General features: G+C 52.7%; 2 protein-coding genes across 5 annotated transcripts; one reads left to right on the top strand and one right to left on the bottom strand.

The window, feature by feature from the left end:
- Positions 1–286: 286 nt before the first annotated feature.
- Positions 287–21,888, bottom strand: STAP2 (signal transducing adaptor family member 2). 4 transcript variants are annotated; one of them, XR_008199685.1, is made up of 15 exons: positions 21,758–21,888; positions 19,239–19,310; positions 18,994–19,116; positions 18,221–18,277; positions 17,628–17,728; positions 17,067–17,201; positions 16,679–16,748; positions 16,486–16,588; positions 16,278–16,352; positions 14,885–15,040; positions 14,706–14,798; positions 14,550–14,624; positions 2,403–2,630; positions 1,094–1,313; positions 287–484 (listed from the first exon to the last, which is right to left on the bottom strand). XR_008199685.1 is itself a non-coding variant. In XM_052642956.1 (14 exons), the coding sequence occupies exons 1-13, from the start codon at positions 21,857–21,859 to the stop codon at positions 2,443–2,445; spliced, it is 1,350 nt and encodes a 449-aa protein (XP_052498916.1). In that variant the 5' UTR covers positions 21,860–21,888; the 3' UTR covers positions 455–484; positions 2,403–2,442. The 4 variants fall into 4 exon arrangements, 3 of the variants coding, with proteins under 3 accessions (XP_052498916.1, XP_052498917.1, XP_052498918.1); XM_052642956.1 differs by lacking the exon at positions 1,094–1,313 and having other exon boundaries at positions 455–484; XM_052642957.1 differs by lacking the exons at positions 287–484; positions 1,094–1,313; positions 2,403–2,630 and adding an exon at positions 14,063–14,319.
- On the top strand, positions 1,741–13,417 carry FSD1 (fibronectin type III and SPRY domain containing 1). Its single transcript, XM_052642959.1, has 13 exons — positions 1,741–1,755; positions 2,716–2,811; positions 2,955–3,086; positions 4,024–4,125; positions 4,962–4,984; positions 5,188–5,309; positions 5,870–6,079; positions 10,117–10,215; positions 11,016–11,175; positions 11,531–11,610; positions 12,750–13,001; positions 13,112–13,200; positions 13,307–13,417. Exons 1-13 carry the CDS (start codon positions 1,741–1,743, stop codon positions 13,415–13,417), a joined length of 1,491 nt encoding a protein of 496 aa, XP_052498919.1.
- Positions 21,889–23,080: the final 1,192 nt, after the last annotated feature.

Below are 23,080 nucleotides of genomic sequence, written 5' to 3'. Positions count from 1 at the left end.
TCAGTTTCCCTCTTTTTTTTTCCAAGGCGAAAGGCAATACGTGTATGTGATGGAGATAAAGTGAGTGAAAATCTTCCTAAAAGACTACAGAGGGACTTCCCTGGCCGTCCAGAGGTTAAGACTTGGCCTTCCAATGCAGGCCGTGCGGGTTCAGTCCCTGGTTGGGGACCTAAGAGCCCACAAGCCGGGAAGCCGAGAAACCAAAACATAAAAGAGGAACAATATATTTTTGAAATATACATTTAAAAATTGTATTTGTTTATCCATCTTTGGCTGTACTGGGTCTTCATGGCTGCATGTGGGCTTCTCCTGTTGGGGAGCACGGGCTCTAGGTTCGTGGGCTTCGGTAGTTGTGGACCGTGGGCTCAGTAGTTGTGGACCGTGGGCTCAGTAGTTGTGGACCGTGGGCTTAGTTGCATGTGGAATCTTCCCTGACCAGGGATCGAATCCATATCCCTTGCATTGGCAGTCACGTTCTCAACCACTGGACCACGAGAGAAGTCCAAAACAGAAACAATATTGTTAACACATTCAGTAAAGTCTTTAAAAATGGTCCACATAAAAAAAAAATATTTAAAAAAAGACTCCATAAACATGCCTAGACTAGGGACACACGGCGGGGCAGGTGAGAGAAGGAGTGGGGAGGGGAGCAGATGGCACAGACCTGAGCAGGGGACCTAGTGGCAGCATCTCAGCATCAATTATTTTGCCCCTAAGATGTCTCCTTTTGGGGTTCAGGGGAATGGATTTCTGCTAATGGTTTTGAGTCCTGGGGCAGGTAAGGCGGGTTACCTGCCCCTACAGCTGGGAGAAGATTGCGGGGCGGGAGGTGGGTGGGTGGGTGGGGAATGCGCTTCATAGTCTCCAGACTTTCTCTCAGCCCTGCACCTATTAACCCCTTGGCTAGCTGTACCCACCCCTGGAGGAGGAGGCAGACTCCTAGACCTCAATGTCTCACTCCCAACCACAGTGTGACCTTTTTTTTTTTTCAACCAGAAAGAAGAAGGTCAGTGTTCTTGGCAAAATTGTTCCCATCACTCACAGACAGGCCCCTGTGGTGGTGTTCTGCCCACATGTCATACACAGAGCTTACCAGCCTCCTCCTAGCCCTATGGATTCTGGGCAGGGCTTCTGGAGGAGATGTGAGAGCCTGGGGCTCTGTGGGATGCACAGGTGTTCAGCTGTGATGTGGGGAGAGAAAGGCAGCATTGGAAGCTGAACATCCGCTTAGGCAAAAGACTTTGGCTTTTCAGTAAATGCGAAGTTTGAGTAGTCGTGGAGCCAGGTCTACGGGCCACGCTGAAGGGCCGGAGCTGTGGCGATAAAATTCCATTTTGAGCGGTAGCTGAGAAGTTGCAGGGGTGAAAGAGTTGGGAGACTGAGGCACAGAAGAACCAGGGACAGGCTCAAGGTCACAAGGCAGTTGAACCCAAGCATCCTGCCTCCCAGTTCTGCGCTCTCTCCGGCTCAGGCATCATTAGCAATATCACCTGCGACGACCCAGGCTCTGAGGGTCTCGGCTTTCCGCGACCCCAGCGCAAGAAAGACTACATTTCCCAGCTTGCAGCGAGGGGCGCGCCTGCGCGCTGCGGGCAGTGATGGAGCGCTGACTGGGGGCACGGCGGCGGCGGCGGCGAGGGCTCGGCGGGCCATTGGCTACCGGCAGCGGCAAAGGCAGCTTGGGGACTGGAAGAGAGAGTGGGGCCCGCGGGCCGGGCCGGGCCGACCTGGGCTGCAGCCATGGAGGACCAGAGAGTAAGACCCGGGCGGGGCAGGGCGCGGTCCGAAGCGGGGGTGGACGAGAGGAGGGGGACCAGGTGATGCCGCAGCGTCCTCCCAGCTTCCCCCGACCCCAGCTGCTCTGCGGCCGAAGCCCCACCCTCGCCGCAACCACGCCCGGATCTAGCCCCCATTCTGGACGCCGCAGCCCCCAACCCTAGCCACGACCCACATCATCTTGGCCTGAGTTCAGGCGCATCCCCTTCATGGCCCCCAGGCCTCCCCCATCCCCGCAGTATCGGGGACCCAGCCTTGACTCCATCACCCACGCCTTCCATCGGGACTGCGGACCAGGTGTCCCGACCCTGGCCACGCCCCGCCTCGGAGGGCGCCCCGCCAGCTCAGCACAGGTGACCCCCACCAATCCCGTGCCCCCAGGAAAAGGACCTGTGGGAGGCCTGGGTTTGGGCTGCGGACCCTAGAAGCACCCACCCATGCCGGCCTCCTCTCCCGGCATCCCCTCCCCCAGATCTCCTTACCTTTCTCCACTTACCTGATTCCCTAGCGTCTCCCCTTTCCCAGATGAACCCATGTTCCGCGGGCATCCTTTTCCTCTGGTGTCTCTTTCCCAGAGCTAGCTCCTTACCCCGATCATGCCCCCACCCCCCTCAGGATATAGTTACCTGGTTGAAGCCTTTGCACTCAGGCAGACCTGGCTGGGGCTCAGGGTCTGTGCTTCCTGAGAAGTTCTCTCAGAGCCTCAGTTTCCTCTCCTGTGAAATGGGCGGGCTCAATGTGCCCGATGCCTGCTGCTCCTGAGGGCTGTAGGGCCAGAGCTCCACCCAGGGCCTGCTCTTGGCTAGTGCCCAAGCTTTTTGGCACAGTGGCTCCCACGTCCCTTCTCTGGGTCCCTGGAGGACAGAAAGGGGGAGCTTCAAGTCAAGGAGCCGTGGCCAGGCTGAGGGACTTAGTTTGTGCATGCTTCTCTGGGGGCAGGAGGCTCTGAGGAAGATCATCACAACGCTGGCTGTGAAAAATGAAGAGATCCAGAGTTTCATTTACTCCCTCAAGCAGATGCTGCTGAACGTGGAGGTGAGGAAGTCACCCCTACACCCGGGGTGGGGGGAGGGGCAGCTATAGAGGTAACCTGCCTTTGGGGACCCTGGGCCTTGCTGCCCATCTGAGCAGCAGCTTGGCCAGTGCTGGCCGCTCTGACCCCACCTTGTCTCTCCAAGGCAAACTCGGCCAAGGTGCAGGAGGACCTGGAAGCCGAGTTCCAGTCCCTCTTCTCCCTCCTGGAGGAGCTGAAGGAGGGCATGCTCATGAAGATAAAGCAGGACCGAGCCAGCCGCACTTATGAGCTGCAGGTATGTGTGATTTCGGCGGGGGGAGGGTGTTCTCCCAGACCCCCTCCCAGATGCCATCCCCTGCACACTCCCCAGAGCCCGACCGTCCTCAACATCTTCCTCCGAACCTGCCCCTCATCTCTTTCCCCTTCCCAGAGGGGCCTCCAGTGTCCCTGGTGTCCCAAGCCAGACCATCCAGTGGTGTCAGCCACACCTCCTCTTTTCCCTGGGCTCTTCCCAGCCCCCTCCCTGGCCATGACCTATCCATCCCTCACGCACCTGCTCTTCCTCTTAATCCCTTTTCCCCTCCTTTGCTGCAGCCCCACCCCTACATCTGGCTGTTCTCCCCACCTGTCTTCATCTCGCACTTCCAATTTTTCAGCCCTTCCCACTGGTCCCTCAGATCTGAGGGCATCACTTCTTGCCAAACACCCACTATGGCTCCTGTGGGGTCTCAGATTCCAAGCTGGGGTTACTAGGGCGACACCAGCACTTCCTGGGCCACCCCCTAGCACCCTGGATGCCCATCTGCAAGGAATGTGGAGCTCTAGGCTCAGATGTGACCTAGGCATGTCTGTTTCTTTTTTTAAAATATTCACTTATTTTATTTATATGGTTATGCTGGGTCTTCGTTGCAGCATGTGGAATCTTTAGTTACAGCATGTGGAATGTAGGTCCCTGACCAGGGATTGATCCAGGCCCCTTGCACTGGGAGCATGGAATCTTAGCCACTGTACCACCAGGGAAGTCCCTGGACATGTCCTTTTCTAAGGAAGGGATCCCCAAATGGTTCTGATGTCCTACCCGCAGAGAGGCCCAAACCCCCTCTAGCCTCCCTTTCGCACCTGGAGTTGGAGAAGGACATGGTACCCCAGATCCCCAAGGCGATGAGGAGCCCTGGGAGGCTCTGATGCCGTGGAGTAAGACGTCTCTTCTCTTGGTGGCATGGCACCTGCAGAACCAGCTGGCTGCCTGCACACGAGCCTTGGAGAGCTCCGAAGAGCTTCTGGAGACAGCCAACCAGACCCTGCTGGCCACTGACAGCAAGGACTTTCCCCAGGTGGGCGTCTCAGGAGCCAGAGTGGCCACCCAGATACGTTTGCATTTCAGATCAACTACGAGTAATGTTTTACTCTGATTATGGCCCATGCAGGATTTAGCCTGAATATATCCTAAACATCATTGGTAGGACATATGCTAAAATCATAATTCTTTGTGGTAGATCTAAAACTCACAGGAAGCCCAGCTTGGTGCTCTGCGATGACCTAGATGGCTGGGATGGGAAGGAGGCAGGAGAGGAGACCAAGAGGGAGCATGTATATATGTATCCATATGGCTGATCCACTTTGTTGTACAGCAGAAACTAATATAACATTGTAAAGAAATTATACTCCAATTAAAAAAAAAAAGAATGAATGAAATTTTTAGTATATCTCATGCAAATGTTTAGTATAAGTATTTCCCGAATGTCGCCTGGGATATATTTACACTAAAATACTTATTCATTATTTGAAATTAAAATTTAACAAGGAATTAATTTTTTAGTAATATGTCACATCCAATATTTAGTGTAAGTATATCTGAAATATTGGATGGGACCTACTTCTGCTAAAACGTATATATTTATTAATTGTTCATCTGCAATGGAAATTTAACTTTGTTGCCTATATTTTCATTTGCTAAATCAGTCAACTGTATGTACTGGGCACTAGGCAGGAGGTAGGGATAGGGATGGGAACCTTCCATCCCATCAGGGTCTGGCTAAGGTTTTCTGCCCCCATGCTGGGGCACTTTGACACATGGACATCCGGCTGGGCCTCAGTCTTCCTGTCTGTGTAGTGGGTTTCTGATTCAGCCAATGCAATTCTTTGGCTTTTGTTCTGTCCCTCTTTCTAGGCTGCCAAGCAAATCAAAGATGGGTAAGACGCTGGGACCTGGCTCCCACCCTATTGCCCCACCCCCATTGTGAAGGTGGGAACACTCAGGTGCGGGTCCCTTGGCCCAGAGCACCGGACCGCAACAAGGAGGAGGGGGGCCCCCTACACACACCTCGGGGGACTAGGCCTGGGCGTCCACCTCCTTCCCTGCAGTGTGCAGGCTGCCTCCACCTCCTTCCCTGCAGTGTGACAATGGCCCCCGCCTTCCGGCTGTCACTGAAAGCCAAGGTCAGCGACAACATGAGTCATCTCATGGTGGACTTTGCACAGGAGCGGAGGATGTTGCAGGCAATCACGTTCCTGCCTGGTGAGACGGGAACTCACTGGATTATAGGGGGAAAAAATCCCAAAGTCTAGGAGAGAGCCCCAGACAAGGCATGACAATCAGAATAAGGCTGTCAACCATTCGTGGAAACTGCAGAAGGTCCTGCCCTGACTTGGAGCCCTGAGGATTCCCACTCCCTAGTGGGTGGAGCCACAGGGAAGCCCCACCCTGTTGGTAGAGCCCTAAAGAATCCCCACCCACTAGGAGTGGAATCCCATGGAGACCACACCCCAGTTGGTATCATTCTGGAAACTTACTACCTCTAAATGATGGGATTCAGAGAAGCCCAAGTATTCGTTGGTTGAACCCTTAGAAAGCTCTTCTCTGCCCCACATCCTTTGGTGAAACCCTGAGGAGACTCCACCCCCAGGCTACGGAACCCAGAGAAGCCCCGCCCCTAATCCTGGTATTGGGAGGACACCCAGACCCCAAGAAGGTCTAATGTGTGGGCAGGGTTACAGCCAGGCCCGCCCCTGCAGGCTTCCCTGCCCCCGCCCCCTGCCTCGCGCCCTGACACCCCTCTCTTCTCTGTCCTGGGCCAGTGCCTAGCGCCCCTGTGATCGACCTGGCCGAGTCCCTAGTGGCCGACAACTGTGTAACCTTGGTGTGGCGCATGCCAGACGAGGACAACAAGATTGACCACTTCGTGCTGGAATATCGGCGGACCAACTTTGAGGGCCCACCCCGCCTCAAGGAGGACCAGCCCTGGATGGTCATCGAGGGGATCCGGCAAACGGAATACACCCTGACCGGTAAGGGCAGCTCAGCTTTCCCCATCAGTCCGCCTGGGGTTCGTGGACCATCCTCATGCCTCTGCTGGGCTGATGGGGAGTAACATATAATAAGGAAAACGATGCCGGGGACAGCCCTGCACCATGTACTGAGGGCTTACTGTGTGCTAAGCATTTTACCCAGAAGCGACTTAGCAGCAGCAGCAACAGCAGTGAGTGTGTTATTGTCAGCTTCTTACAGATGAGGGAACTGAGTGAAGCACCTGGAAAGGGTGTGCTCCATCCCTGTCTTATCTCTGCTGCTAAGTCGCTTCAGTCGTGTCCGACTCTGTGCGACCCCATAGAGGCCAGCCCACCAGGCTCCCCTGTCCCTGGGATTCTCCAGGCAAGAACACTGGAGTGGGTTGCCATTTCCTTCATTCATTCATTTTGACTTAGTCCCTGCAGGATACCAAGCACTGTCCTTACAGTAGTAAGCAAAGTGCTTGAGAATCCCTCCTCTCATAGAGCTGGTGTTCAGGGAACCATGCTCCCAGGCTCTGAGGATTTCCTTGGCAGTTATACGAAAGCAGAAAGACTGGGGGAATCCATCCAGCTGGTAGGGGAGGGTCTGAAGGAGGGTAAAATCAGGGGTCCCTAATGAGTTAAGAAACCATCCTGAGCCAGGGGAAGCCCTCAAGGGTGGGGAGAATCTCCCTGACAAGATAACTATCACCGGGGCTCTTGGGCTATAATCAGCCTGCTCCCTATCTGTAATTAGCATACAAGCTTAATAATAAGCATGCTAATTGCAGGAAAGAAAAGCCAGCAGCCGAGAAGAGGGCCTGAGAAGCTCTCAGCTTATCCTTTGCATGGAAATCAAAATAAACATATCCCATTTTCCCCCGGGCTTTTTAAAAAATTATTGTGGCAAAATACACATAACGTAAAATCCACCACGGTCACCCTCAAGTGAACAGACGAGCTATTCAGTGCATTCGTAATGTTGTGCTACGATCACCCCCACCATCCATCTCCAGAACTTCTCAGCTTGCAAAACTGAAACTGTCCCCATTCGTTTTTGTTATTGTTGTTGTTTGTTTTGTTTTTAAATTTTGGCCTTAGCACATGGCTTGCAGGATCCTAGTTCCCTGACCAGGGATCGAACCCGTGCCCTTGGCAGTGAAAGCACAGAGTCCTAAGCACTGGACCAGCAGGATATTCCTCTGTCCCCAGGAGACACTAACTTCCATTCCTCTCTGCCCAGTCCCTGGCGCCCGCCGTTCTAATTCCCCTCCCTGGGAATGTTGCTACTCTAGGTTCCTCATATAGATGGAATCATACAGTACGCCTGGCTTACGTCACTGAGCATCGTGTCCTCAAGGTTCACCATGTTGTAGCAGGCATTAGTTTCCTTTCCTTTTAAGGCTGAATCATATTTCGTTGTGTATACACACACACATGCACACACACACACGGGGCTTCCTAGGTGACACTAGTAGTAAAGAATCCACCTGCCAGTGCAGAAGACTTAAGAGACGTGGGTTCAATCCCTGGGTCAGGAAGATCCCCTGGAGAAGGAAATGGCAACCCACTCCGGTATTCTTGCTTGAGAAATCCCATGGACAGAGGAGCCTGGCGGGCTACAGTCAATGGGGTCACAAAGAGTTGGACAGACTGAGCACATACTATATATCATATATATACACAATGAAATATATACACATTGTACATATTCAGCTTTCTCCAGTAGTGACAGCTTACATAAGTAGAGTTCAATACCAGAACCAGGAAGCTGACGAGTATAGTCTGCAGGGTTGATTTACTTTTCATCAGTTTTACCAGTTTAGCACTCACTGATTTGCATGTACACGTGTAATCCTGTATGCAATTTTATCCCCTATGTAAATGTGTGTAACTACACCACAATCAAAGTATAGAGCTTCTCCATCACAGGCTTCCGGATGCATCCACTTTACCTCTCTGGCCTTTTCCAAAATCCATAGTGAGCGAATTCCTCAGGGCAGGAAGTTGAATCCCTCACAAGACATGTGATACTGAAGATGATGAATTCACTCACCTATGTAAATAACCCATGTGGTTATTTGCAATCCACCCCCCTTGTTGACTGTTTGCAAGACAGGAGGGTTTTGATTAAGTTCTTATATTCCTTGGGCCATCTCATCCTTACATGAACCCTGCTCGGTGTGGGGAGAATGATTGTTAGGTTGCAGACTAGGAAACAGACACCCACTGTGAAAAGCCGGATAGGTTCATGATTCAGAATCCAAGCCTTCTGGATGGTAGTCTTAGCTTCCCTGGTGGCTTAGAGGGTAAAGAATCTGCCTGTGATTCAGGAGACCTGGGTTCGATCCCTGGGTCGGGAAGATCCCCTAGAGAAGGAAATAGCAACCCACTCCAGTATTTTCACCTGGGAAATCCCATGGACAGAGGAGCCTGGCAGGCTACACAGTTCATGGGGTCACAGAGTCAGACAGATGGAGAGGCTAACACGTTCTACTTAGCGCTGGGGCAGTAGGTGGCGCTGCTGAGCACACTACAGAACTCAGAGGAGGGGATTCAAGAAAGGGTGAGGTCGTCTGGGTGGGCACCTGAAGAAAGTAACAGCCAAACTGAGGCCCAAAAGAGAAGCCAGGGAGACCAAGTTCCAGGCCAAGGAACTGCCTGATCAAGGGCTCAGAGGACAGAACACTGAGCCTTTGTGTCTGGAACTAGTTAACTTTGCCGAGGGAACAACATCTGTAGGGAAAGGGGAGAAGAGGAATAGGGACTTTATTCTGAGGGCAAGGGGACCTATGAGAGGTTTCAGAACATGGATTTCTGAGTGCTGTTTGGAATGCCCAGAGAAGGCATCCTGCAGGGAACACCCGGGGCACCTGGACACGTGGTCTGAGCTAGAGGTTGAGTTGTGTCTGCCCTGTGGGTAGGCAGATAGTGTCTTAAGGGTGAGCAGGGTCTTAGACTGAGTCACCCAAACATTTGAGAGTACAGAGGAGCCTGCAAAGACGACCAAGAGGGAGCAGTCAGAGAGGGCAGTCAGTAGAGGGCAATGCCATAACTGCCAAGGAAAAATGTTCCATGAAGGAAGGAGCAGTCAGCCAGGAGAACCTACTAGATGAGGACTGACAAGCCCAGAAGAGAGAGAGGGAGTGAAGCCACTGAGAGACGCCTGGACATATCTGCAAAGAGGTTTTGCATGAGGGGGAAGACAGTTCAATAGTTGCTTTCATTTTTTAAGATTAGAAGAAATTAATAACTTTTAAAAAGGATACTATTAGGGAAAATCTTTAAGGCACTGGTCACGGCTAGATGCAGGAGTTCCAGCATATGTCTCACTCAGCTCAGTTCTAGACACTTGTTGGCTCTGAGAAAGCAGACATTCTCAAGTAGGGCTGCCCACATGGTGGCAGATTTTCCCAGGAGTGGCTTCCTCCTAGTGGGCTGCTGCTGCTGCTAAGTCGCTTCAGTCATGTCCGACTCTGTGCGACCCTACAGACGGCAGCCCACCAGGCTCCCTCGTCCCTGGGATTCTCCAGGCAAGAACACTGGAGTGGGTTGCCATTTCCTTCTTCAATGCATGAAAGTGAAAAGTGAAAATGAAGTCGCTCAGTTGTGGCCGACTCTTAGTGACCCCGTGGACTGTAGCCTACCAGGCTCCTCCGTCCATGGGATTTTCCAGGTAAGAGTACTGGAGTGGGGTGCCATTACCTTCTCTGCCTAGTTGGCTAGTTCAGCGGAAAGAGGGACTCCGCTCACTCTAATATCAGCGAGTCCCAGGTTAGATTCTGATTGGCCAGTTTGGGTCATGTGCCTATCCCTGGACCAATTGTGGTGACTGAACCTTAAAGCATCCTGATTAGCCAGTCTGGACTAGAGGTGGAGCCAAGTGATCCATAGCCCCACAGGTGAATGAGGACAGGGATGATTTATCAGGGTTACCTTGTGGTCTACAAGATGCTCCTTAGAATGAGAGGTGGTGGGATGACTGTGGGACACAAGGGCCTCTAATCAATCACTCAAAGAGTACACAATATTAAGCCCTCTCTTTTGTCTTGCAGGTCTCAAGTTTGACATGAAATACATGAATTTCCGTGTGAAGGCCTGTAATAAGGCAGTTTCAGGCGAGTTCTCTGAGCCAGTGACCCTGGAGACACCAGGTGACTGACTCCCATACCTCCCCTCGCTGTGACTCCATAACCACTCACTCCCAGGGCTCCAGGGACTGGTGTCTAATGAGAATCTTCTAATCAGGGTTCTGTGGCCCTTTTTGCCCTGGTTGCCAGGAAGCTCAGTGCTCAATCCATAGTAGATTCCTTAGCCTGAGTGTCTGGTATAAACTTGGTATTGTTCTTTGCATTTGCAGTTGATCGCATCATACCTGGATGGTTTTTACACACACACACTGCCCCCCCTCTTTCTCTAACTCACTCTTCAAAAAAAAAAAAAAGAATAGCTAAGTGCTCTATAGAATTGGAAATAGGGTATCAGTACTGAAGATAGATTTCTTAGCCCCCCACAGTGATACCTTTGCATGCTCGGGTAGGAAGTCCTTTCTGCACTCTGGCTTAGCTCTGTCATGCCTTAGCACAGCCCCCTTTCTGAGATTAACCCCCTGTGAAAGCACAGGGCAGCACTGTGGTTTGAAAATGGCTTCAGACCTGGGAGACCTTTAGGCAACTAGCCCTCGGCCTTCACTCCTCTGGCTACATGTTCTGCCCTCCCCACCCTTCGCTGTCCCGTCTTTTGGTGCCTTTCTGCCTGTTGTCTCTCTCCCTCCATCTCTGAACCTTTGTCCACTTGTCTCTCTTTCTCTCTCTTGGTCTTAGTCTCTATTTCTTTATTTCTTTCTGTTCTCTGTCCCTGTCATGGTCTGTCTTGGTCACTGTCTGTCTCTCTGTCTCTCTCTGTGTCTCTGGGTTTTCCCATCTCTGTGACTCCTGTGTCTGCCCGGCCCCAGCGTTCATGTTCCGCCTGGATGCATCCACATCCCACCAGAACCTGCGGGTGGATGATCTCTCCGTGGAGTGGGACGCCATGGGCGGGAAGGTGCAGGATATCAAAGCTCGCGAGAAAGATGGCAAGGGGCGGACGGCGTCTCCTGTCAACTCCCCAGCCAGGTAGCCTGTCCCCTCCCCTCCCTGAGTCTCTGGTGGAGGAGATCAAGCTGGACATGGACATACAGAGTCCAGTGTGGTCAAGGCTGGGGTAGAGGGAGGGACATGGAGTGGGGGGAGCCCAAAGAGTGAATGAAGGGAGAGGAATCTTTGAAGGGGGTTTTGATGGTCGAATAGGATTTTTCCAGATGAGGAAGGGCACAGGTATGTTCCAACATGAGAGACCCTGTGTATGAAAAGAACCACACACAGCCCAGGAAAGATGAAACGTTCACGGTGACTGCAGTGGGCCAGGGAAGCCCTCCTATGGGAGAAGTGAGGTCTGAACTGAGACTTCTCCCCTCCCTGTCACCCACAGAGGTACTCCATCTCCCAAGAGGATGCCCTCGGGTCGTGGGGGACGGGATCGCTTCACAGCTGAGTCCTACACAGTGCTGGGTAAGGAGGAGGGAAGACAGGAGTAGAGAGAAGTCTGGGCAGGGCCCTGATAGGGATTGGTGGGAGGGAATTCCTGTGGCTGGGGAAACTGAGGCATGTGTCAAAAAAAGCTTCTGTGGGAACAGTACCAGTGATGTGTTTTTGTGACCTTAGGGGAATGGGAAGATTTGGGGCTGAGGAATCATTGGGGGAAAGTCAGAACTTATGGATACTCTAGACTGGGGAGGGCTGGGCAGTAGCTTGAGGGGGAATTTCCTGAAGTCTGTGGAGTAGATGAGACCCAGGAAGTAGCTGAGACTCGGGGAGTAGCTGGAAAGAATAGTTGCCTGTGGCTAGCCAGGTTTGTGGAGGAGCTGAAGCAAGACAGGGGCTGGGGGAAGTGGCTTAAGGTGAGTGGAGGAGCCAGAGAGTAGCTGAGTCTGAGAAGTGGAGAGAATGACTAGGGTGAGAGGTGTGGTTGGCACCACAGGACTGATTGGATCCTGTGAAGCAGAAGCTGGAATCTGAGAAGGAACAGGAGTTCCTGGAAATCACCACTGTCCTGAAAAAAACCTTGAGAAAGGTCAGGATCTATGAGGAAGCCACTGTGGTCTGTAATACCTGGGAGGCGATGAGGGTGGGAGATGAAGTTAGGGAGTTGCTGGGTTTTTTTCATTATTTGGCTGTGCCGGGTCTCAGTTGCGGCACTCAGGATCTTTAGTTGTGGCGTGCAAACTCTTAGTTCCCTGACCAGGGGTGGAACCCAGGCCCCTGCCCTGGGAGAGCGGAGTCTTAACCACTGGCCCACCAGGGAAGTCCTGGGAGTAGCTGGTTTCCTGGGCTGAATGAGGAGCTGAGCTACTGTCTGGTGGGGCAGAAGTGGGTGGAGAAGCTGCAGCGCAGGAACAGCTGGATGGGAAAATCGCTGAAGTCACAGAATCTGGATCCAGGATCCTGGGAGGGTGTAGATTAACTGATAGCTGAGACTTGGAGACTTATCTGGGCTTAGTCAGATATCTAGTATCTTAGTATCTAGGGAGGCATGGGATAGCTGGGGACTGGGCAGTATCTGGAGGAAAGAGCTGGGGTCTGGCTGCCCATTTTGAAAGAGCACCCAGGAGCCAATTCTACCCAGTCCACCTGCCCGCCCCATCCCCCAGGGGACACGCTGATTGACGGCGGGGAACATTACTGGGAGGTGCGCTACGAGCCAGACAGCAAGGCGTTTGGTGTGGGGGTGGCCTACCGTAGCCTGGGTCGCTTCGAGCAGCTGGGCAAGACGGCTGCGTCCTGGTGCCTGCACGTCAACAACTGGCTGCAGGTCAGCTTCACTGCCAAACATGCCAACAAGGCCAAGATGCTGGACGCCCCCGTGCCCGACTGCCTGGGCGTGCACTGCGACTTCCATCAAGGTGATCCCCTCCGAGCCCTCGCTGGCCTCTCTGGCCACCCTTCTCCACTCTTCTCTCTCTGCCCAAACCTCTCTCACTGGTCCCTTTGTTGCTCTGGCCCTCCACTCCAGGCCTCCTGTCCTTCTACAATGGTCGTACCAAACAGCTTCTGCACACCTTCAAGGCCAAGTTCACACAGCCGCTGCTCCCAGCGTTCACGGTGAGGCCTTGTCAGGGGCCCAGGGAAGTAAGAGTGGGGTGGCGCGAGGGTTGGCTTTCCTGCTGAGCCTGTCTGTCCCCTTCTCCCTGCCCTGACTGTCCCCCAGGTGTGGTGTGGCAGCTTCCACGTGACGACTGGCCTGCAGGTCCCCAGCTCCGTGCGTTGCCTGCAGAAGCGGGGCAGTGCCACCAGCAGCTCCAACACCAGCCTCACCTAGGCCCCTGGGCTGCCCATCAGCGGGCAGATTTCGGGGGCCGCCTCCAGGCCTCGACTGTTTCAGCTGGGCACCCTCCTCTCACTTGCTGCTTGGAGCCTTAACTCCTTATGGGGGGTCACTGACGGAGAGCAGGCACCCAGGTCGGGCCCTCCTCCTCACCTCACCTCCTAATAAAGGTCAAACACTGGCCAGGCAGTGTTGCTGGTTTTGTGGGGCTGGGTGACACTGGCTGTGCCTGATCCTCTCCAGACCTCAGCTTTCTCAGCTGTAAAATGGGAAATTTCTTGGGAATTCCCTGGCAGTCCAATGGTTAGGACTCTGTGCTTTCACTGCAGAGGCCTGGATTCAGTCCCTGGTCAGGGAATTAAGATCTCACAAGCTTGTTGTTCTGTCCCTAAGTCAGGTCTGACTCTTTGAGACCTGATGGACTGTAGCCCGCCAGGCTCCTCTGTCCATGGGATTTCCCAGGCAAGAATACTGAAGTGGGTTGCCATTTCCTACTCAGGGGATCATCCTGACACAGAGATTGAACCCATGTCTCCTGCGTTGCAGGCGTATTCTTTACCACTGAGCCACTAGGGAAGCCCCCCACAAGCCATGAGGCATAGCCATAAAAAAGGTGGGAGCTTTTCTTACAGTGTCAGGAGGCAGGGTTTGCTGAGCTGAGGACCACTGGGACCAGCTGTGGGCAGTCATCTAACAGACCCCGCACCGTCCCACTGAGCCAAGCGAAACACAGCTCCTGGGGTCGCTTGAGCTTTAATTCTGGGAGGAGGGATCCGCCTGACTGGCGTGTGGCACTTGGAGATGGACCCGCTGGCCTGCCACGCGCTCAGCTGCCTGCTCCAGTGCCCGCCTCCTCTGCAGTTTCTCTTCCAGTTCTGCTGTCACATCTGCCAGCCCTGAGAATGAGGGTAGGGGTACCTGAGGCTCCAGTGGCACCAGAGACCCCCAGTCTAGGCTTTCCCTGCTTATATCCACCCAGGACCACTGCAGCGTAAGATGAAAATGTGTTCAGTGGCCATGAGGAACTTCAAGATGGTCACAGCAGAGCATTAAACCAAGCATAGAGTGCTCCAGAGCGTGACCACCTGGGTTCCCCACTTGAGAAGCCCTCTTACATTGACCTTACCTGTGGTGAGCGAGAAAGCCTGTGCTGAGCTGGCTGCCAGCTTCCTGGCTGGGCCACTGTTGAGGCCTTTGGGCTCTGCAGGAACAGACAGATGAAGGCTGAGGCCCACTCTCAGCTGGATAGGGGAGGGGCTGGGAGGAGGGACCCCTTCCATACCTGACTTGGACACAATAGGTGGCTTTGGAAGCTTTGCCTGTAGCTTGGCCAACCGCCTGGGCTTCGGAACAACTGGTCGACTGGGGGATGGCACTGCGCAGACAAAGATGTAGTATGTCACATCTAGTCACCAGCTTGCTACCTGTTGCCAGCTCTAGCCACCCCAGTCCCCCACCCACCATCCTCGTTCACATAGCTGGCAGATGGGATGTCTCCAATGGGGATGACATAGTTGTTATCCTGGTCTGGTAGTGGAGGCAGCTTGTCCTGACTGGGCTCAGGCATGATGGACGTGGGAGGCAGCTGCTTAGGGCCATCCTTGGGGGGTGCAGGACCTGGTGGGAAACTGTGGTCACTGTCAGGGTCCATGTGGAACAGAGACACCAGGGGATGTGTGTGTGCACACCTGGATACAGGCCTGTGTCTCCATGCATGTGTGTCTGGGCATGGGCCTGTTTATGTCTGTGGATGTGTGTCCCTAGGTAGCAATACATGGACACTGGGTGAATTTCATAAGTTGAATATAAGTAAAGGGTTTCCCTGGTAGCTCAGGCTGTAAAGAATCCACCTGCAATGTGGGAGACCTGGGTTCAATCCCTGGGTTGGGAAGATCCCTGGAAGAAGGCAGAGCAACCCACTCCAGTATTCTTGCCTGGAGAATCCCCATGGACAGAGGAGCCTGGTGGGCTACAGTCCATGGGGTCAGAGAGTCAAACATGACTGAGCAACTAAGCACAGCTCAGCAAAGGGTTTATACTCTTGTGCATGCATGACACCTCATGGATGCTAAGGTATGTGCTACAGCACTTGTCTGTATTAGTGTGTACACACATGTATGTGTAAAGGTCTGGATTTGTGCTCATGAGTGGATATGTCTGCAATTTGTGTGTACACACGTGATTGTGTCTTGAAGTATATATATGTGTGCTATATGGGACTGGAACTGTATGACACCCATGTTTATGCATGGGTGGAACCACTGTCTACAAAGGAACTTCTCATTATGCAGGTGGACACACACAGGTTTATGTTCATGAGTGGCATGTGTGTATGTATGTACATTTGTGTACATTGTACATACATTTGTGTATGTGTCATGCATGCAGGGTCCTCAGCATCTGCCCAGTCCAGGGAAGACCATACTGCTCATCCCACAGACCTTTCCACTTTTCCAATCTCTTCCTTTTGCTCCATAATCTGGACCACCTCCCAGCCTGATTTCCCATCTCTTCCTAATGAAATCCTTTGAGAACTTTAGGAAACACCCACTCTTCCAGGAAGACTTCACCCCGACTCTGCCCATCCTCCTCCTCTCCCCAACTCTAGGTTGCGCCCCCACCCCCGCACTCCCCCCTCTCGCCTCCAGCCCCAGGTTCAACCCCTCAGGATTGCGAGTGTGTGTGCCCAGCCCTGTCCATTCCCTCCATAACCTGGAAGCACGTAGAGGACAGGGTCTGGGTACTTTCTGGGTCCCTGCAACTCTAGGTACAAGACTGGGCACAGGTGGAGCCAAGAGAGTCCTAGGTCCTTTCCCACTCTGCCCCAGCGGCGGCCGCGGGGCGGGGGCATCACCTGGGCCGGAGGTGGAGGGGGCCGAGGGCGCCACCCACACACTCTCGCCATTCTCTTTATCCGCCTCCACGAAGCCTGGAACAGAGAGGGCGGCCTGGAGGAGGCACGGCAGCTGGGGGCTGACCCAAGGGTGTCCGGGTTGGGGAGGGGGCGGGAGAGGCGTGGACTGAGCCCTCCCCCCAACCGAGTTCCCTGAGGTTCTACCAACCTATCACTTTCTCATAGTCTTCATCCAGCAGGAAGGGCACCAGCGCCTTATTAGTGTGCGACACGAAATAGTTGACCACTGCTTCGAGCGAGGTGCAGGAGAACTAGGGTCAGAGAGAGGATGCTATCAGGGCCGGCGTGGAAGGGGTGCAGCCCACGCCGTTGCGCTTCCCCGGACCCGGCCCAATGCTCACCGGCTCCTCCACGTCGATTACGTACTTGGCGCCCTCGCGCTTCACCTTGTAGTGCCTGACCACCGGCGTCCTGACAGGGTAAGGAGCGAGTGCATGACCTGGCTGAGGACAAGGAAGGGCCCGTCCCTCGCCCGGGCCCAGCCCCCAAGAAGGGCCTAACCCTGACCACCCCACATCCTGGCGTGGCTCTCGGCGGGGGACTAGGCCCTCAAAAGACTCCACCTTCAAGAAAGACCCTGCTCCTGGCAATATCCGCCGGGAGACCCAAGCCCTGAGGGATTCCACTTGGAGGCCCCGCCCAGGCCCCACCCACAACGTGACACCGCCCCGATACCCAACCACGCCCCTGTATCCGACGCACCGCCCACCCACAGCCGCGCATGCGCACCCATTGAGCGTCTGAAGCGTTGTGACTGACACGCCGCCTGTGCCGTCCCCGCTGGGCCGCAGCAGTAGGTTCCCGCACTCAGGGTAGCGCTCCAGGAGCAGTTGCGCCTCCAGTCGGCTCACTTTCAGGAAGCACCTGGGGCGGGCAGCGTCACTCACTGGTGCAGGCCACGCCCCCCCCCACGTAACCCAGCCAGGCTCACCTGTCCGTCACCTGGTCCCTGGAGACCCTGCCTCACTCCCCCCCTCCCCCGCCACAGACCCAGACTCTGCCTCTGGAAGCCCATTTCTGCCCTCCGGGAACGGAGGCCAACACTCAGGGCCCCAGACCCGCCACCCCGGCATCTAACGCCCGCCCCCCCCCCGAAGACCCAGACCCGCGGTCAGGAACCCAGAACCGCCCCAAACACCCAGTCGGGCTCCCAGCTGTGGGGACCCAATCCCCACCCCTGCCCGGATGCACCGTGTACCCAAGACCCAACGCCAGGAGACCCTATTCACTGCCCTCTGCGGCCCCATGTTCCCCAGCCCGCCACCATCCTGGAGACCCTCGGGCGCTTACGACGGCATCTCGAGCGCACGACGGGCCTCCTCTTTGGCCAGGGCCTCGGACATCATGTATAGGTGTCCTGGCAGCAGCGTCAGGTTGGACGGGACGCGGAGCTGAACGGGGATTGGGGCGATCAGGAAATGGGCGCCTGTGACCGTGTCACAGGGGCCATACTGAGGCCAAGGTGCGGATGTAGCCAGGATGGAACCCAGGTCTGGAGGGGGCTCCCGAACCGCCTGACACCTCAGGGCCAGAGAGGGCTTAGAGAGGACTTCCGTGATGGGGGACGGACAGAGCAAACGCTAGCACGGAGGATCTCAGACTCAACAGCCTGTGGGGCCAGACGGGGAGCAATTGAGTAACATAGAAATCAGGGCTGTTTTCTAACAATCCTGGTTTTAAAACGACAGCAGCTGACTTTTAAATTTATAGCACTTTGTTGACAAAACAAAACGCCAATGGTTTATACCTGGTTCAGAGGCCGCCAGTTTGAGACTAGTGAGGAGGTTGAGAGGTTTGTTTGGGGAATGGAAATTTTAAAAAGGATTTCTGAGCAGGCCAAGTGGGGAAGGAGAGAGAGAAGGGCCGAGGTTGACCACTCTTACCTCCACTACTGTCAAGATGAAGCCTTTCCACATCTCCCGAGACTCCAGGCTCTCTACCTGGGGAGCAAAAGAAAAAGTATACCTGGCTGATGAGCCCTGGTCTATCCATCTGTGAAATGGGAGTAAGGAATAAGCATCCCTGTTTCTGAGGGTTGTTATGAAAATTAAATGTTAGAACAGGTTAATTTAGAATGATGTCTGAATATAAGTCCTTAGTAATATGGGGGTACTATTCTTTAATGTTCTTACATCAACTATTTTAAATATAATTAATTTATTTCTGGCTGTGCTGCGTTTTCATTGCTGGGAAAGACTGAAGGCAGGAGGAGAAGAGGACGACAGAGGATGAGATGGTTGGATGGCATCACTGACTCAATGGACATGAGTTTGAGCAAGCTCTGGGAGTTGGACAGGGAGGCCTGCCGAGCTGCAGTCCATGTGGTTCACAACAAGTTGGACACAAATTAGTGACTGAACATGGTATTAGAGAGTATTACTAAGAAGAGTGTCTGGAACACAATAGGTGCTCAGTAATGTTAGCTGAAGATTGAATGATGGCAGTTGCGGTCCTTGTGGATCAGATTGTGTTCTGGGCAGTTTACACACATTATCTCATGTTTTCACTTGTAGAAACTGAGGCCCAGAGAGGTTAATGATTTGCCCAGTGATACCAACACAGTGATAAATTCTGTGTGATTCTGTGCTGGTATGTGTTAATGGTGGGTGTGACATGGAGGAAGGGTCTCCCACCAGCCACCCCTTAAGAGACTTACCTTGAACTTGATCTCCTGGTTCCGAAGGACCAAGCAGAAGTGGGTGCTAGGGTCATGGGAGTTTCCCCAGGGAGCTTCATCTGTGAGCTTCACAAAGCCTCCTAGATCTAGCTTCTCCACATGCTGGGAGCACAGAAGACAGAGTCTGAGTGCCTCATCCCCCAGCTAGGACATCCTATCCACACCTCTGTTAGGTCCTGGGGTCAAGGGCAGGCCAGTTATTGAGGCTTCATTTCCATCCTTACCTTAGTGTCTCGATTGCTGTTGTAGAAATAGAGAGTCAGCCCCTGAAGGCCTGCCCAGAACTTCTTGTAATCCTGTGGACCAGAGGTGGAGAAAGAGAGGGAGGTGAGGTGGCAGAGCTGGGCACCTCCATCCTTCTCTATCTCAGGACCTTTGCACCTGCTGGCCTCTTTGCCTGAACATGCTTCTCCCAGATCTTTACATGGTTTCCTTCATCACCTGCAGCCACCAGGGCAGCCCACAGAGAAAGCAGACACACTAAAATCTTTCAGAGAAGAGAAATTAGCACCCTCAGGTAGAGACAGACCCTGGGCCAAGAGATTGCAGAGGAGAGAGGACTTCAAATTGCTAAATCGGGGAAGACTTCCTGAAAGAGGAAGTAAATTAATGAGTCCGTAAGGGCTTCCCTGGTGGCTCAGATGGTTAAGAATCTGCCTACAATGCAGGAGAGCAATGGGGGCTCGATCCGTGGGTTGGGAAGATCCCCTGGAGAAGGGAATGGCTACCCACTCTAGTATTTGGACCAAGAAGCCTGGTGGGCTACAGTCCATGGGGTCGCAAATAGTTGGAGATGACGGAGCGACTAACACTTTCACAATGAGGATAGCTCTTATATTGACAGTGATCATCTACCCATTGAGCCGCCTATTGATTCATCCATCCATCCATTCTTTTATCCACTTATGTACTCACCTATTGCACTTCACAGATATTGTGGGGTTTTGTTTTTAAACAAAGATCTGTGGCTATTCTGAGTCAAAGAAGTATCTACCGGTGTCATTTTCCCAAAAGCATTATTTTTAAATTAAGTTATGTACATTGTCTTTTTAGGCTACAGAGCTATGCCACATGCCCTAGAGCCCATGCTCTGCCAAAAGAGAAGCCGCTACAATGAGAAGTCCGTGCACCACAACTACAGAGTAGCCTCCCCTGATCAGAGAAAGCCCTCAAACAGCGACAAAGACCCAGCACAGCCAAAAATAAATAAGTAAACAATTAATTAAAAAGAAAGCAGATGATTATGAGCTAATTTTTAAAAAGATATAGTGCTATTACATACAACAGGGTACAGACTAGTGTCAACATAACTTTTATAAAGCACTGGGAAATGAAAAAAATTCATATGGCTTACTTTATCGCAATATTTGCTTTATTGTGGTGATCTAGCACCAAACCTGCAGTGTCTCCCAAGTATATTTGTGTTTATCCATCGTTTCACCTGTCTGTCCTGGAGACGGACATGGTAACCCACTCCAGTACTCTTGCCTGGAAAATCCCATGAACAGAGGAGCCTGGTAGACTACAGTCCATGGGGTCACACAGAGTTGGACACGACTTAACGACTTCACATTCAGTTTTCACTTTCATGCATTGGAGAAGGAAATGGCAACCTACTCCAGTATTCTTGCCTGGAGAATCCCAGGGACAGAGGAGCCTGGTGGGCTGCCGTCTATGGGGTCACACAGAGTCAGACACGACTGAAGTGACTTAGCAGCAGCAGCAGCACCTGTCTGTCCACCCACTCACCCATCTGTCCATCTATAGATACATCCTAGATACATACATACATTTAACTATCATTTACTGAAGAACTAGTGTGTGCTAGGCACTGGGAAGAAAGCAGTAAGTGAACAAACTTATCTGCTTTGTCATACACCAGCTATGTGTCACCCACTGAATGCTGTTTAAGCTCTTTGTGCCTCAGTTTCACCACCTATAAAATAGTAGATAATTATGGTACCTGCCTAGGACTTCCTTGGAAGTCCAGTGGTTAAGACTCTTGGCTTCCACTGCAGGGAGCGTGGATTTGATCCCTGGTTGGGGAACCAAGATCCCCTACATGCTTTGAGGTGTGTTCACCGATAAATAAACCCTCTTTCTTAACCCCTGAGATCTCCTGCCTCTGGTGCTTTCTAGGCTGGGGAGGATTTGAATGCGTGAAGGCAGAAGGGAAGGAGGAAGCTTCCAGGGCAAAGGGAGGGAAAAGGGTGCTTGGTTTGGGTCCTAGTGGCGGATGAGGGTGGGTCTTAGCGGAATGGAGGAGTTGAGGTTTATTCTGAGAAGGACACACACACACACACACTAATTGGGCCCCTGACTGGCTACAGCCCCCAGTACCTCTCACTGTCCCCACCTGCAATCTGTATGGACCTTGACCCCTGTGGCTAAGGTTCACAGAGTTAGCTCAGGGCTGGGGGAGGAGGGATGCGGGTGTAGGGAGTGGTGTCAGAAGACACCCCCCCCCCCCCGCCATTTCCTTGAGAAAGTCCCTAATTCTGTTTATATCTGAGATTCAGAAAGAGACCAATAGAGCCAAGCGGGGAGAGACACAGAAAAAGAAAGAGCTCAGAACAGAGACAGACAGACAGACAGACAGAACCTTTCCCAGCCCCCAGTCTATGCCTTGCCCCATCCAGCACCCACCTCACCCTCCTCAGCAGGCTGGGGAGGTCTAGGTTCAGAGAGGTGCCGCACCTGCCCAGGGGCCACCCAGCAGTGCCAGCTCCCCGGCCTGTCTTACCTGATCTCGGGGTCCCTTCTTCTCCAGGAAACTCTCGTAGTAGTGCAAGGGCAGGGCACTCTTGGGCTTGGGGACCCGGGGCGGGCTCAGGGCCAAGGCCATGACGGCCAGGGTCCTTGGCCCGGCCTGGCCTCTGCCTCCAGCGGGTGCTCCAGCTGAGCCAGGAAGCTGAGAAACAGGTTCCAGGGGAATTTCCTCTCTCTGTCAGCTCCAGAGCTCCCTCCCCTGCCAGCCCTGGGCGGGGGCTGGGCCAGGCAGGTCCAGGGATTCTAGGGAAATGCCGGTCTCTCTGGTCCCTGCAAGAAGTCAGGGAGTCAGGGAGGCCTGGTTGGAGTCAGGGAACAGAGAGGGGAGCTGCTGGGGGGCTGTTGGTATGGTGTGGGGGCATCAACAGGGGCACTTGCCTAAGCAAAGACCTGGAAGGGAGAGAAAGGAATCTGGTGCCAGAGCTGTAAGAGAATGAGACTAGAGAGTGACACAATGTCCAGGAGGCCTGTTAGGCTGCCCGGACATTAGAAAAATCTGGCTTGTATTTACCCAAAAATCTTGCAGAGATTTTGACAGGAATAGCACTAAATCTGTATATCAGTTCGGGGAGATTAGGCTTTTTTTTTTTTTTTTTAGGCAGTGCCACAAGTGGGATCTTAGGTCCCTGACCAGGTATGGAACCCACACCCCTCTGCATTAGAATGTATAGTCTTAACCACTTGACAGCCAGGGAAGTTCCAAAACTGGATAAACTTTTGCATACTGTGTTGAGTCTACCAACCCACAGACATGGTCTTTTCCTTTTTCCCTTCCTCCCTCCCTCCCGCCTTCCCTTGTTTCTTACTGAAGTATAATAATGTTATATTAGCTTCAGATTCTCTTCATTTATTTAAATCTTTGATTTCTTTCATCAGCATTGTATAGTTTTCAGTATCCAAGTCCTATATCTGTTTGGTTAGATTTACATCTAACCATTTCTTTTTTTCTTTCTATTTCAAAGCATTATAAGTAATATTGTATTTTCAATTCCAGTTTTCATATACTCATTATTAGCATACAAACATGCCATTGATTTTTGTGTGTTGATCTCTTATCCTATAACCTTTTTGAATTAACTCTCTCCTTAGTTCTAGGGGCGTGTTTGGGAGATTTCTTGAAATTTTGTTCACAGATCATGTCATTTGCAAATAGGGTTGCTTTTCAATTTGTATGCCTTTTATTTCTTTTTCTTGTCTTATTGTAATGGCTAGCACTTTCAGGACTCGGTTGAATAAGAACGGTGAGGGTGGATGCCTTTCCTTGTTCCCAGTCTCAATAGGAAAAGTGTTAAGTCTT

The sequence above is a fragment of the Budorcas taxicolor genome, chromosome 7 (assembly GCF_023091745.1).
Source record: "Budorcas taxicolor isolate Tak-1 chromosome 7, Takin1.1, whole genome shotgun sequence".
In the NCBI taxonomy this organism is placed as follows: domain Eukaryota; kingdom Metazoa; phylum Chordata; class Mammalia; order Artiodactyla; family Bovidae; genus Budorcas; species Budorcas taxicolor.
This window is presented reverse-complemented; position numbering and strand designations above follow the sequence as displayed.

Excerpts from the sequence above, each read along its gene's own strand:
- FSD1 (XM_052642959.1), top strand. Across the intron at positions 4,985-5,187 it reads GCCAAGCAAATCAAAGATGG|TGTGACAATGGCCCCCGCCT; the intron begins GTAAGACGCTGG and ends CCTTCCCTGCAG. Across the intron at positions 11,176-11,530 it reads CCTGTCAACTCCCCAGCCAG|AGGTACTCCATCTCCCAAGA; the intron begins GTAGCCTGTCCC and ends TGTCACCCACAG.
- STAP2 (XM_052642956.1), bottom strand. The coding sequence starts at position 21,859 with ATGGCCTTGGCCCTGAGCCCGCCCCGGGTCCCCAAGCCCAAGAGTGCC. Across the intron at positions 18,278-18,993 it reads ACCAGGAGATCAAGTTCAAG|GTAGAGAGCCTGGAGTCTCG; the intron begins GTAAGTCTCTTA and ends TTTGCTCCCCAG. Across the intron at positions 16,749-17,066 it reads ACGCTTCAGACGCTCAATGG|GACGCCGGTGGTCAGGCACT; the intron begins GTGCGCATGCGC and ends TTACCCTGTCAG.